The 11,631-nt window shown below is 60.1% G+C and overlaps 2 protein-coding genes across 3 annotated transcripts; one reads left to right on the forward strand and one right to left on the reverse strand.

Moving 5' to 3' along the window:
- Positions 1–81: 81 nt before the first annotated feature.
- Positions 82–8,976, forward strand: CHTF18 (chromosome transmission fidelity factor 18). 2 transcript variants are annotated; one of them, XM_054589173.1, is made up of 22 exons: positions 82–172; positions 395–574; positions 656–806; positions 985–1,153; positions 1,564–1,656; positions 1,750–1,802; positions 1,936–2,065; positions 2,555–2,764; positions 3,284–3,381; positions 3,680–3,803; positions 3,882–4,033; positions 4,180–4,273; positions 4,643–4,741; positions 4,817–4,947; positions 5,220–5,391; positions 6,261–6,485; positions 6,576–6,725; positions 6,821–6,951; positions 7,618–7,762; positions 7,878–8,009; positions 8,441–8,498; positions 8,572–8,976. In XM_054589173.1, exons 1-22 carry the CDS (start codon positions 82–84, stop codon positions 8,706–8,708), a joined length of 2,925 nt encoding a protein of 974 aa, XP_054445148.1. In that variant the 3' UTR covers positions 8,709–8,976. The 2 variants fall into 2 exon arrangements, with proteins under 2 accessions (XP_054445148.1, XP_054445147.1); XM_054589172.1 differs by having other exon boundaries at positions 398–574.
- Positions 8,977–8,992: 16 nt separating this feature from the next.
- Positions 8,993–11,230, reverse strand: GNG13 (G protein subunit gamma 13). Its single transcript, XM_054589174.1, has 3 exons — positions 11,116–11,230; positions 9,363–9,488; positions 8,993–9,178 (listed from the first exon to the last, which is right to left on the reverse strand). Exons 2-3 carry the CDS (start codon positions 9,458–9,460, stop codon positions 9,073–9,075), a joined length of 204 nt encoding a protein of 67 aa, XP_054445149.1. The 5' UTR covers positions 9,461–9,488; positions 11,116–11,230; the 3' UTR covers positions 8,993–9,072.
- Positions 11,231–11,631: the final 401 nt, after the last annotated feature.

Below are 11,631 nucleotides of genomic sequence, written 5' to 3' on the forward strand. Positions count from 1 at the left end.
AGGCGGGAGCGGTGCGCCGCGGAGTCGCGGGAGGTTTGGAGCGGGCGGTGAGTCTGGAGGGTTCGGTGGGTGGACGTGGCTATGGAGGACTACGAGCGGGAGCTGCATGGCGTCGAGGACGACTTCCACAGCCAGTTCGCTGCGGAGCTCGAGGTGCTGGCCGAGCTGGAAGGTGGGCGTGGGTCCTGCCGCGGTCTCGTTACCTGTAGCTCAACAGGCTCCTGGCCTGTCCCCGGGGGTCCGGAATGGCTACCGGGAGGAGGGCAGGCGAGCGAAGGCTGGAGGCAGCCGCGACCTGAGGCGGGGGGCGCATGGGAGAGAGAATGGTCTTCCAGTGTCGCTGACTGTCGATGTCGGCCTCTCTGAGGCATTTGCTATGAATCTTCTCTCCCAGCAGGGAGGGAGGCCCTGTCACCATCTAGGGGCCGGATCCGGCTGACATTTGAGGAGGCTATAGGTGGAGGGGACGCTGTAGCTCCCAGCTCTCCAGTTGGACCTTCAGGAAACCTCAAATGCGGTGCCAGCAAGAGGCAGCTGGCTACTGACGTACAGAGGGACAGACCGCCGCTCGTCAGTACGTCTGCAGCCCCAGCAGGGGTGGGGTGCGATGCAGGAGAGGTGCCTCTGTTCCTTCTCAGAGTGTGTGTCTCCCCAGCTCCCAGGGTCAAGCGGCCCCGGCTGCAGGCGGTTAAGAGGCTGAACTTTGGGCCGGATGAGATGGAAGAGCTGCTGCTTCCTGACTCTCCTCCTCAGGACATCACCCCCCCACTGAGTCCCGAGGTCCCAACAGAGCAATGGGGCGAGGGGTGTGTGGCTTGGGCACAGGTGTCTCAGGGTCTTGGGAGGGTCACCTTCCTCAGACAAGGTCCCAAGGCCTGGGGCTGGAGGCCAGTCGGAGGGTTTGGTAGCAGAGGGTGGATCTGGGCCCCTTGCCTCAGGGTAACAGGAGGCAAGAGTCCCAAGACGGCCCTGTTTTATCCTCAGAACGGTGGATGCTGGTGCCGACATGGGTCTCATACAGACTTCGCTAGCCACTCGCAATCCAGTTCTGAGGCGACCCCCTGTCCTGGAGGACTACATCAATGTGACCTCCACAGGTGGTGACCGGGCCTTTCTGGTGCTACGGCCTGACCCAGTGGGCACTGGGGTGCAGGTGGGTGCTGTGTGGCCATGGCAGGTGGCTAGGCTGGCTATAGCCTTCCTAGGGGAGCGGGTGGGCTTGATGCTGTTCAGGAAAATGTCCTGGGCATCATGTCTACACTAGGACCCTGGGGACTGCTTGGGAAGTTCCCTTGGTTTCCAGTCATACTTTTAGAGGGACTGTCTACCTTTTTTCTTTTTCTTGCTCCTCCCACTCCACTTTTCCTCTCCTAGAGCTCGCTCCTACCCAATGGATTTTTCCCTTTGAGGCCCTGGTTAGAGAAGGAGCTCTTCCATCTTTGGGCCTGCTAATGCTAGGAAATGACACCTGGGTCCCTGAGCGTTGTTGGGAGGGGGCCGTGGGTAACCCTGGGAGCTGTCTAGGAGGGCTTTCAGCAGTGACTGCTACTCTCCCTTCCCCAGAGCCCTTTGGTGAACATCCAGTGGCGTGGACACGGCCAGCTGGACCTGCTGGGTGTGCCCTTCAGCTCTCTGAAGGAGCAGGTTGACAGTGAGGTGGGGTCTGCTGGGGTCTGCTTGGAGGGGAGGGGTAGCTCTGGGGTGACTGGCTGGCTGAGCCATCCTGATCTCAACCTCTACTGTGCACAGCGGCGGCAGCGATCACTTGAAGAGGCCCAGCGGCTCTCAGATACACTGCACAGGTGATGCAGTGGGCTCTTTTGCTCCTGGGACCCCCATCAGTTTTTGAACTGTTGATTCCCAGCCTGAATTCTGGATGGGAGGTGATCCCTGCTGGAGTTAAGGCAGGGCAGCTCAGGGCGTGATGTTCTTCAGCCTCAGGACAGAAGAGGCCGAGAAGGAGGCCCCTGAGGAGGTGCCGGCTAACAGCCAAGACGACTCCCAGCACTGCCTCTGGGTGGATGAGTTTGCGCCCCAGCACTACACTGAGCTGCTCAGTGATGATGTGAGGCTTTGTACTTGCTTAAGTGTGACTGGCTTTCTTGTTGCCAAGAGAAGGGAATTCAGGATCTAGCCAAATAACATACCGCCAGCCCACAGGGCTGTTGGAATGGAGTGCAGGGTTCTGGTCTGCTTTGCTGAGTTGTAGGTGGGGAAATAGGCCAGCACAGGGCCAGCATGTTATCTATGATGTGGGCTGGGGATCCAGAGCACCCCATGCCTGGAGCCTTTGTTTTCTTTCATCTTAGCAGCCGATGTCCCTGGGTGGGATGCCCCTGGGTATGGAGGGGTCAGGACGGGGGCTGTGGGGATGGAGGCCCTTGGGTGAACCCCACTCTGCCACTCACCAGCAGGGTTAGTGGGTGTTGATCACTTGTTACTCATTCTCAGCTTCTGTGTGTGTGTATGTGTGTCCTTGAGCTTATGACAGCAAAAAGGACATGGGGAGTCCTAGGCACTGGTGGTCCCCCAGACAATGCCTCCTTTCCTACAGTTCACCAACCGCTGCCTCCTCAAGTGGCTGAAACTGTGGGACCTGGTGGTGTTTGGCCAAGAGAGGCCAGCCCGGAAGCCCAGGCCCAGTGCGGAGCCAGTCCGGGTTGGCAAGGAGGCCACAGCTTCCAGCAAGTGGAAAAGCCACGAGCAGGTGTTGGAGGAGATGCTGGAGGCTGAGCTGGACCCGAGCCGGCGGCCCAGGCAGAAAGTGAGCCCTACCTGTCTGCACTGTATACACCTCTGAGCCCAGGGGTTATACTCACTGGCTGGTGCCCTCACACCTGTGGGGTCCACAAGGCATGCACGTTTACTGCCCCTCGCCGCCCCGGCTGTGGGCGTGATGACATGTTGGTGTGAGCTCTTAGTGATGGGAGTGGGACTTGAGTTCTTTTAATGACTGAGGTTAAGTCAGTGTCTCTTGAAGAGTCTTGTACCTCCCAAAGGATGATTGTGATGGACAGTGGGTGTTTTCGAGAGATCAGTCTTGTCAGTGACGGACGTGTTCCTGTCAGGTCCCCCTATCCCTTGCTTTATTCAGAGCTTTCTTATTCCTGAAGTGCTGTTTCTGAACTGTGAACATGCTGCATTTTCATTTGGTGATGGGTGAGGTAGGGAGGACATTCCTCAGTATCGGGCCTCACGGGAAAAGATTATCAGCCTTGGGGGTTGGGCTGTGAAGACCTAAAGGTGGTGCAGATTGCAGCACATCTTCGTGTCTTGGCTGCAGGTGGCGCTGCTGTGTGGACCCCCTGGGCTGGGCAAGACCACCCTGGCCCATGTAATAGCAAGGCACGCTGGGTACTGTGTGGTGGAAATGAATGCAAGGTGAGCGGAAGACAAGGTCCAGCCCCTAGGGTTCCTGTCTATCCTGATGTGACTCTCTGAGTCAGGGAGAGTGGTGGGTTAGAGATGGGGCTGGGGTCTCGGGGTCTTTGGCAGTGGATGGGGTCCTCAGGTCACTGGGATTTGGGCCAGCCATGTTGCAGGGTCTCCTCTTGCAGTAGCCTCAATGTCTAAGTGTGGCAGCTTGGCCCTGGGAGATCGTCCTGCCAGGGACACTGGCTGCTGCCCTGGCCACGGCCACAGCTGCCCTGATGGCCATTCCCCTGCTTCGTGGTTCCAGTGACGACCGCAGCCCTGAGGCCTTCCGCACACACATTGAGGCAGCGACACAGATGGAGTCGGTGCTGGGAGCTGGTGGGAAGCCCAACTGCCTGGTCATTGACGAGATCGATGGGGCCTCCATGGTGGGCCTGGGTGCCTGACCGGTGGGTGGGCGGGCAGTGGGGACTGTGGCTTATCACACCCTGTGCACATTCGCCCAGGCTGCCGTCAATGTACTCCTCAGCATCATCGATCGCAAGGGCCCGAAGGAAGCAAAGCCAGGGAGCCTGGCCACGCTGGCGGGTGAGGGACGGCGACTGCGGGCAGAGGGGGGTGTCTTGATGCGGCCAGTCATCTGTATCTGTAACGACCAGTGAGTAGGTTGGGGCAGGGTCTCGGGTGGGGGCCTGAGGGTGTTTTGCAGGGCAGAGCTTCCCACAGGAGGGCAGAGGGACCCTAGTGGGTTCGAGGCTGGGATTTGGCAGGATGGTTTCCCCCCACACTCTGCCCAACCCACAGGTTCGCGCCTTCTCTGCGACAGCTGAAGCAGCAGGCCTTGCTGCTTCACTTTCCGCCTACGTTGCCCTCCAGGCTCATGCAGCGGCTGCAGGAGGTCAGTGGGGGTGGGGTGGGGTGGGGTGGGGTTCAGAGCCCAGACTGCCTGGCTTATGACAGGGTCGGGGGGATGTGGTCCCTGTCATGGTCTCATTTTCCATTTTCCATCCCTCCCCTCTTGTATCCAGGGCCCCATTATCTCTGTTGCTGCCCCAAGGTGGCCCTGGTCCTGAGGGCGAGGGTAACTGGATCACTTTGGTGTCTGGCGGTGGGTGGTCCCTCGTGGAGAAACAAGACCAGTTCATAGGACCTGCAGCCTTTGTCTCCTGTAGGCTGAGAGCAGCTACTCACCAGTTTCCAGGGAGGAGGTGGCCCTAAGTTGGGGCTCTGAGGGGGATGTGGATACCCATGCTCTTGCCTCCTGCAGATCTCCCTACGGCAGGGACTGCAGGCTGACCCGGGGGCCTTGGCAGCCCTCTGTGAGAAGACGGACAATGACATTCGCGCCTGCATCAACACCCTGCAGGTGAGCAGGGGCAGCCGGCTGTGGTGGGGTAGGGCAGAGGTCAGCTGCCTCTCACCTCCCACGCCCTCTGTCCAGTTTCTGCATGGGCGAGGCCAGCGGGAGCTGAGCGTCCAGGCTGTGCAGACCACACGAGTCGGCCTCAAGGACCAGCGCAAAGGGCTCTTCTCTGTGTGGCAGGAGGTCTTCCAGCTGCCACGGGCCCAGAGGTAGATGGGGTAGACAGAGTGAGCGGGTGGGCCCGGCTCCACACGGACATCTGTGGTGCCCCAGCGCTGGACGCCAAACCCTGCGTGTGCAGCCTGGCCTCCCTTTGCCAACAGAGGCCCAGACCTGCCCGGGCCCTGCTTTCAAGGCTGTGCTGCAGCCTCTCCCATTGCCCCTTCCTTGGGACTGTCTTGGGTTGGGAGGGTGCTGCCAAGAGGAACGAGGTGGGTGGGGGCTCCGCTTTAGCCTCAGCACCCCCTCTGCCCCTCTGCAGGCGACGTGTGGGCCAGGACCCAACCCTGCCTCCCCACACGCTCCTGCTGGGTGACGGGCTCATGGGCTCAGGGCACCAGGCTGCCAAGGCACCCCTGACCGTGGCTGCACAGCGGTTCTACCACGTTCTGCATGTGGCCACCTCCGCGGGCGAGCATGAGAAAGTAGTTCAGGTAACCACACTCTCTCTGGACTTTTTTTTTCAGGGGGTGGGATCGGGGGAGTGTTGAATGTTCCTTTGTTCCCAGTGAATAGGAGACAGTTCAGATAACGCCAGGCTTGAGAAGCAGCAGATGTGGGGGGAGTGAGGCGGGGCAGGAGCAGCACCAGGGAGGCCTCTGAGGGGCTCTGAGCAGGGCGGAGGGCCGGAGGAGGGACTGGCCGGTGCTGGTAGTGGAATGGCCACCAGCATGGGCCGGGAGGGAGTGGCAGTGGGGTGGGGGTGGGGGGTGTTGTTTGATGGGATCTCTGACTGCCAGTTGGGAACGAATATAAGGAACAACAGCAGCAGCTGGGCAGCCTGATTCAGTGACTGGGAGGAGCTTATTCTGCACAGGAGCTGCAGGAATGGGGACATGTGGGTTAGAGAGCACGTAGGGGTTTTGGCCTGAGTAGGTGGCAGACATGCGCCTCTACCCCTAAAGCCCGACTCAAGCTGTTTCCTTAAGCTGCTTTGGGTTAGTGGTTAAGGATCCGTGCAAATCCAGAAATTCACAGTGAGGAGGACAGAGCAGTAGCGGGAGGGGATGGGTCTTCCTCATGGAAGGGGAGTGCGGGCTCTTCCCTCGATGCTGGTGGATAGAACTTCCTATATGGACGGGGTTCTTTTCTGCACACCTCACGTTTTGGTCAAACCAGAGTTGGGCAGCAGGTAGGCTCTCCTTGCTCCCCACTCATGGATCTGTGGACACTCCCTGGTGTGTGCTTCTGTCCTGAGACCCTGGATTTGGCAGGGCAGGTGGGCAGTGAAGGGTCCTGGTGAGAAGTCCTTGTGCTATGGGGGTCATGATGCCGAAGTGGCTCAGGGACCCCCCACCCACAGGGCCTGTTTGACAACTTCCTGCGCCTGCGGCTGCGGGACTCCAGCCTGGGCACCGTGTGTGTGGCCCTCGACTGGCTGGCCTTTGAGGACCTGCTGGGCCAGGCCGCCTACCACAGCCAGAGCTTCCAGTTGCTGCGCTATCAGCCCTTCCTGCCCGTGGCCTTCCACCTGCTGTTTGCCTCCAGCCATGTGCCGAGGATTGCCTTCCCCAGTAGCCAGCAGGAGGTGTGTTCTGCACCCTGCCCCTGTCAAGGCTGGGCCCAGGATCCTGGGGGTGTCCTGACCGACCTGATTCGGGTTTATCCTTCACCCCAGGCCCAGAACCGCACAAGTCAGGTGCAGAACCTGATCCAGACGCTGGTGTCAGGTATTGCACCAGCCACCCGCAGTCGAACGGCACTCCAGGCCCTTGTCCTGGACACCTTCTGCCTGCTCCTGGACATCCTCATGCCTAAGCTTCGCCCTGTGAGTGCCTTACCCAAAAGGGGAGGGTCAGCTTCTAGCAGAACTAGGCTCTTGGCTGTGCTTAGCATTTCTATCTGTTGCCTACTTGCCGACAGGTGAGCACACAGCTGTACAGCGCCCGTGAGAAGCTACAGCTGGCCAGCCTTGTGGGCACCATGCTTGCCTACAGCCTAACTTACCGCCAGGAGCGCACGGCTGACGGGCAGTATGTCTACAGACTGGAGCCGTGAGTCTGTGTACTACCTGGAATGGGGGTGCCGGGGGCTGGGCCGGGGGTCTGAAAGCATGGCCTTGGCGAGGTGTGTGAGTCTCAGTTTCCCCATTTGTCAGAGGTTGGGGAAGTGGTGCCAGCCCCAGCTTAGCTCTTGCCCTCACGTTGACTGTGGAGTGGGCCCTTAGGCTGGGCATAGCCCTAGGACCTGAGGTTTGCTGCAGAACCTCTCACTGCCCAGGTGTGCCCAGGAGCTTCCCCGGAGGATCCTCGTGCTCCCTAGGGTGTCATTTCCCTGTCCTAAGATGGTTGTGGGGATGGAGTCCTGCCTGGGGGTCCTGCTGCTCAGTAAGGGCCCCAGTGTGTCTGGGATGCGGATGTTCCTCTTTGTCGATAGCAGGGCAGCAGTAATGGTGGCTAGGCCCAGCCTGAGCCACTGACTTGCCATATTGTCTCATTCTCTCCCTGGAGAGGTAGATGGTCCCTTCTCACGTTCACAAACAGTTGAAGAAACTGAAGTTCAGGGATAATCCCCCACTGGCCTGGGGTTGGGGCACAGCAAAGCCCCATCCTGCAGCTTCTGAATTCTGGCATGAGGCGTTACTGCGGCAAGTTACTGCGGGCTAGCCCCTGCCACCACTGATTGGGTGCCTTGTGTCCTGCCCTGCCCACCCTGAGCAGGAACTTGGAGGAGATCTGCCGCTTTCCTGAGCTGCCTGCCCGAAAGCCCCTCACCTACCAGGCGAAGCAGCTCATTGCCCGTGAGATTGAAATGGAGAAGATGCGGCGGGCAGAGGCTTTGGCCAGAGATGGGGCCAACCCCCAGGTGAGCCCACCCCTGGTTTGGGGCAGAGCAGGGCCCGGCAGGGCAGCACCCTCCGAGTGGGCACTGCCCTTGGAATGGCCCTGCCTGTCAGCTCTCATTGTACCCTCTTCTGCAGGTGGATGAGAGTACCCCCACGGCCAAAGGTCCACAGGGGGGTGCTGGGGGAAAAGGGGCACAGCCACCCACTCCACGCAACCATGAGCAGCGGCTGGAGTGCATCCTGAAGAGAGCTGCCCTGGAGGACCAGGTTTGGGGGCTGGAAGGTGGCCGTGCTGGGCGAGGCAGGGTGGGGGGCTGTGTGACCTTGGTGCAGGCTGGTTCTGAGCCCTGAGGGACCCACATGAAGGTTCAGTTCCCTGCCACTCAGCGGGATAGGGTTCCACCTGGGCTCAGCTTCTCACCGGGGTAGGGGGGTGGGTTCTGCTGGCACCTCCTACCCTGGCCCTGGCCCGGACAGGAGCAGGCAGCTGTGAGGGTGGTGAGGAACGGAGGGGACACTTCCTGAGCAGATCAGCAGAGAATGAGGGCAAGGGCCTGGGAGAGTTGTTTACTCCTCAACCATGGGCCACTGCTCAGAGGAGCCATGAGACCCATTCTCCCTGGGAGAGCTCTTCCCCTTGTGGCAGGGAGTGTCCTCTGTGTGTGTGTCCCCATGACCCTGACCACCCACCCCTTTAGACCGAGAGGGACTTCTTCGGCCGTGTGGTCATCAAGAGAGCAGCGGTCCTGAGTGCAGGTGTGTGTGGGGGTGGGAGCTGTGGAGGGAGGGGCTGGGGTCGGGCAGAAGATCAACCCTGTGGCCCCCACAGAAGACACAGCTCCTGAGACGGACGCGGTTGAGCAGCGCATGGGCACCGCGGTGGGCAAGAGTGACGTCTGGTTTCGCTTCAAGGAGGGCGTCTCTAACGCTGTGCGACGCAACCTGCATATTAGGGACCTGCTGTAGCTGGGTCACACCAGACACCCCAGGGGCCACGCTCTGCTCCCCAGGGTTATGCCTCATGCCCCAGTCCACACTGGACTCCCTGGGGTTACCCCCGATACTGTGGTCCACATTGGACACCCCAGATCCATGCTGATGCCCCGGATTACACTGGATGCCCGGGTCCTCACCAGATAATCTGACGTTTGTGACTGACACCCAGATCTACGCCAGGCATTTCTTGGGTCATGCTGGGCATCCCCAGAGCCACACCGGACACCTGCCAATGTACAAAAGCTCAGATACCCTGGAAAGTCTTTTTAAAAGTCACACCTTTACAGAGTTGTCCTTTTTCACAAAGAAGCATGCGCCCGAGAGTGTGGGGGTCTCACAGGATGGCACACTTGCCTTTCTCCACCCATGGGTTGTTTTTCATGAGATCAGGGTTCAGGAAGGGGTCCTTGGGGATCCCGTCCTCAATCCACTTGATGAGCCTGTGGGTGGGGAGATGGGGTTGAGCAGGTGGGCACTGGGCCCCTAAGTAGTGCTGCCTAGGGGCTACAGGTGAGTGTGAGATCTTGGCTTATGCAGCTGAGTGCAGGGCAGGGAAGTGAGATGCAAATCAACAGCTGGCCCTGGGTGGGGCGAGGCTGAGGCTGTGGGGTCCTGGGCACTCACTCAGGGATGGTCTTGGATGACATCTCCCTTTTGAAGGCCAGCTGGTACTTGAGGCTCTCCACCTCCTTCTTCATCTGGGGCACATCCCACTCCTCCATGGGGTCAGGGGCTTCAGAAGTGGCCAGCCTGGGGTTGCAGGACACAGGGAGAAGTAATAGAACCCTGGGACAATCAGCCTTTAATCACCCCTAGATGTTCCCTTTCCACTGTTGAAACCCTGCACAAAATGGGGGAGGGGCCCCTAGCCTTACACACGGACCCAAACCACTGCCTAGGGATGTCCCTAGGGGCCATACCACCAGCCCTGGCGCTTCCCCAGCTCCGCACAGGCACTGCTGTGGTACAGGGCCTGGATGTGAGGCCCTGCTAACGAGGCCCCATGTGTCTGGACCGCCCAGCCCCTGTAGGGCTAATTAACTGAAGAGGGAGCTTCCTGCCCTTGGTGCTGCATCCCCACCCAATCAAGGCTTTACCAAGGCTGAGCCTCTGGGTTGGAGAGGGATGGAGCGCTGTCCCTGCTGGGAACGTAGTGCGACTGGCACACAGCACAAACAGGTTCTCAGGACCCTATGCCAGTTCCCCAGCCTTCCACCTGTGGGGTCCGCTTCCCACTCCTGATTGCAGAGGTGCAGCCCAGACTAATATAAGGGGCAGGACCCAGCCTGATCCCTTCCTTGTGCCTCGCCCTGCTTTGCATGGGCAAAGCCCCCAGTGAATGCAAGTTAATCCTGGGACTCCAAGAATTTGACTACACTTTGAATCTCTGGCTGGGGGTTGGGGACACTGAGGATCTTGGGGGGTCAGCAGATCCTGGACTCAGAATAGCTGCTGTTTTGTGTTGCTCAGTGTCTCCCCTGGAACTTCATAAACTGTATGGTCTCCTTTGTGAATCAGTTTGGTAAAGCCACAAGTTGAGTCCTCAGGGGATCAGTCAGCTTGGGGCACACAAGGGCAAGTCCCTCTTTGTCTCCTCACCCCAGCCCACTCCAGGGGCCCAGGGAGATTCACTACCCCCATCCCTGAGGCTGGGAGCCAGGGGGCTTTTCTTGACCTTGGGAAGGTGGGCAGGGGGGCCACAGAGGCTGACAGGAGTACGATCCTGCCCCAGGCTGTACGGGCCTCCTGGTGGACAGTCACCATCCTGGGATAGGGGTGATGGGCCCTGGTCTTTGTGGTGTTTGGGGAAAGTGGTCAGGTTTGGAGATATGGGACAGCCAGGAGCAAGGGTGAGAGCCCAGGGAAGCAGGACGTCTGAGGGGCAGCTAAGATGGGTGTGCGCAGTAGCTTCTCTCCCAGAGACCCCAAGTCCCAATCCCCCAACCCCCAGAGCAGGCTCTCTTGTGGACAGCTATGTGCGTTTGGGGTGGGGGGTGGAGCATCGCAGTCCGGAGGTGGCAGTGGCCCTGTCCACAGCCCCCTTTGCCACCGCCTGGCGCTACCTGTGTGCGGCTGATCCTGGCTGTCAACCTGCATCACCCCCAACGCAGTGCTTGGCAGGCACTGCAAAGCGCAGGGACAAGCGTGGCTCCCCTTCCTGTTGGCTGCCCCTCCCCACCCCGCCCACAGACAGAGGGGGTCCTCCTCAACGTCTGGCTTGATCCCTCGGGATGCTCAGGGTGGCTGCTCTGGGCCGAAAGACACACAAGCAGGGGTGTCTCTGTCCAGGTCAGCCCAGTGAGACCGGGGAAAGTCTCAGAACCCTGGGCCTCAGTTCCCTGCTCAGCCTAAGGGACCCCCAGTTCATCAGACCTACCTTGGGCGATGATAGAAGTGATGGCAAAGTGACTGCAAATGCTAAGTGATGGGTGAGTGAGGCTGGCACACAGGCAGGCAGAGCCCAGCAGCTGCCCGCCCACTCCTGCCACCTGGGACCAGGCCCTGGCCCCGCCCCCGCCCTCCACCCGCCCTCCTCAGGGCTGCGCTGACCCTGGGGACTTGGCCTGGCCCTCCTAGCCTCCAAGGGTGGGAAATTCAGTGTGAGGTCAGTTCTGGCCCTGAGAAGTGAGGTCCTCCTGCCCGGCCCTTCAGCTCTCATGGCGATGCCATCAGAACCAGAACTGTATCCCCTTCTCAGGTGATGCCCTGGGTGTGCCCTGTCAGCCTGCTCCTATGCCTCACTCTACGGCAAGCTGTGCCCCCAGGGCCATGGAGTGATGCAGGTGCCAGACTGTATCCTGAGCAGGCCCCCAGGTGGCAGTGCCCAGCTCTCCAAAGAAGGTCCCCAAAGAGGCTGGACCCAAGGCTTCCCGGTTGGGGTGGCGGAGGCCTG

The sequence above is a fragment of the Pteronotus mesoamericanus genome, unplaced genomic scaffold (genome assembly GCF_021234165.1).
Source record: "Pteronotus mesoamericanus isolate MK-2021 breed Mesoamerican mustached bat unplaced genomic scaffold, CSHL_Meso_final scaffold_167, whole genome shotgun sequence".
Lineage (NCBI taxonomy): Eukaryota > Metazoa > Chordata > Mammalia > Chiroptera > Mormoopidae > Pteronotus > Pteronotus mesoamericanus.

Excerpts from the sequence above, each read along its gene's own strand:
- GNG13 (XM_054589174.1), bottom strand. The coding sequence starts at position 9,460 with ATGGAGGAGTGGGATGTGCCCCAGATGAAGAAGGAGGTGGAGAGCCTC. Across the intron at positions 9,179-9,362 it reads TCATCCAAGACCATCCCTGA|GCTCATCAAGTGGATTGAGG; the intron begins GTGAGTGCCCAG and ends CCCCACCCACAG.
- CHTF18 (XM_054589173.1), top strand. The coding sequence starts at position 82 with ATGGAGGACTACGAGCGGGAGCTGCATGGCGTCGAGGACGACTTCCAC. Across the intron at positions 575-655 it reads GGACAGACCGCCGCTCGTCA|CTCCCAGGGTCAAGCGGCCC; the intron begins GTACGTCTGCAG and ends GTGTCTCCCCAG. Across the intron at positions 4,274-4,642 it reads TCATGCAGCGGCTGCAGGAG|ATCTCCCTACGGCAGGGACT; the intron begins GTCAGTGGGGGT and ends TGCCTCCTGCAG.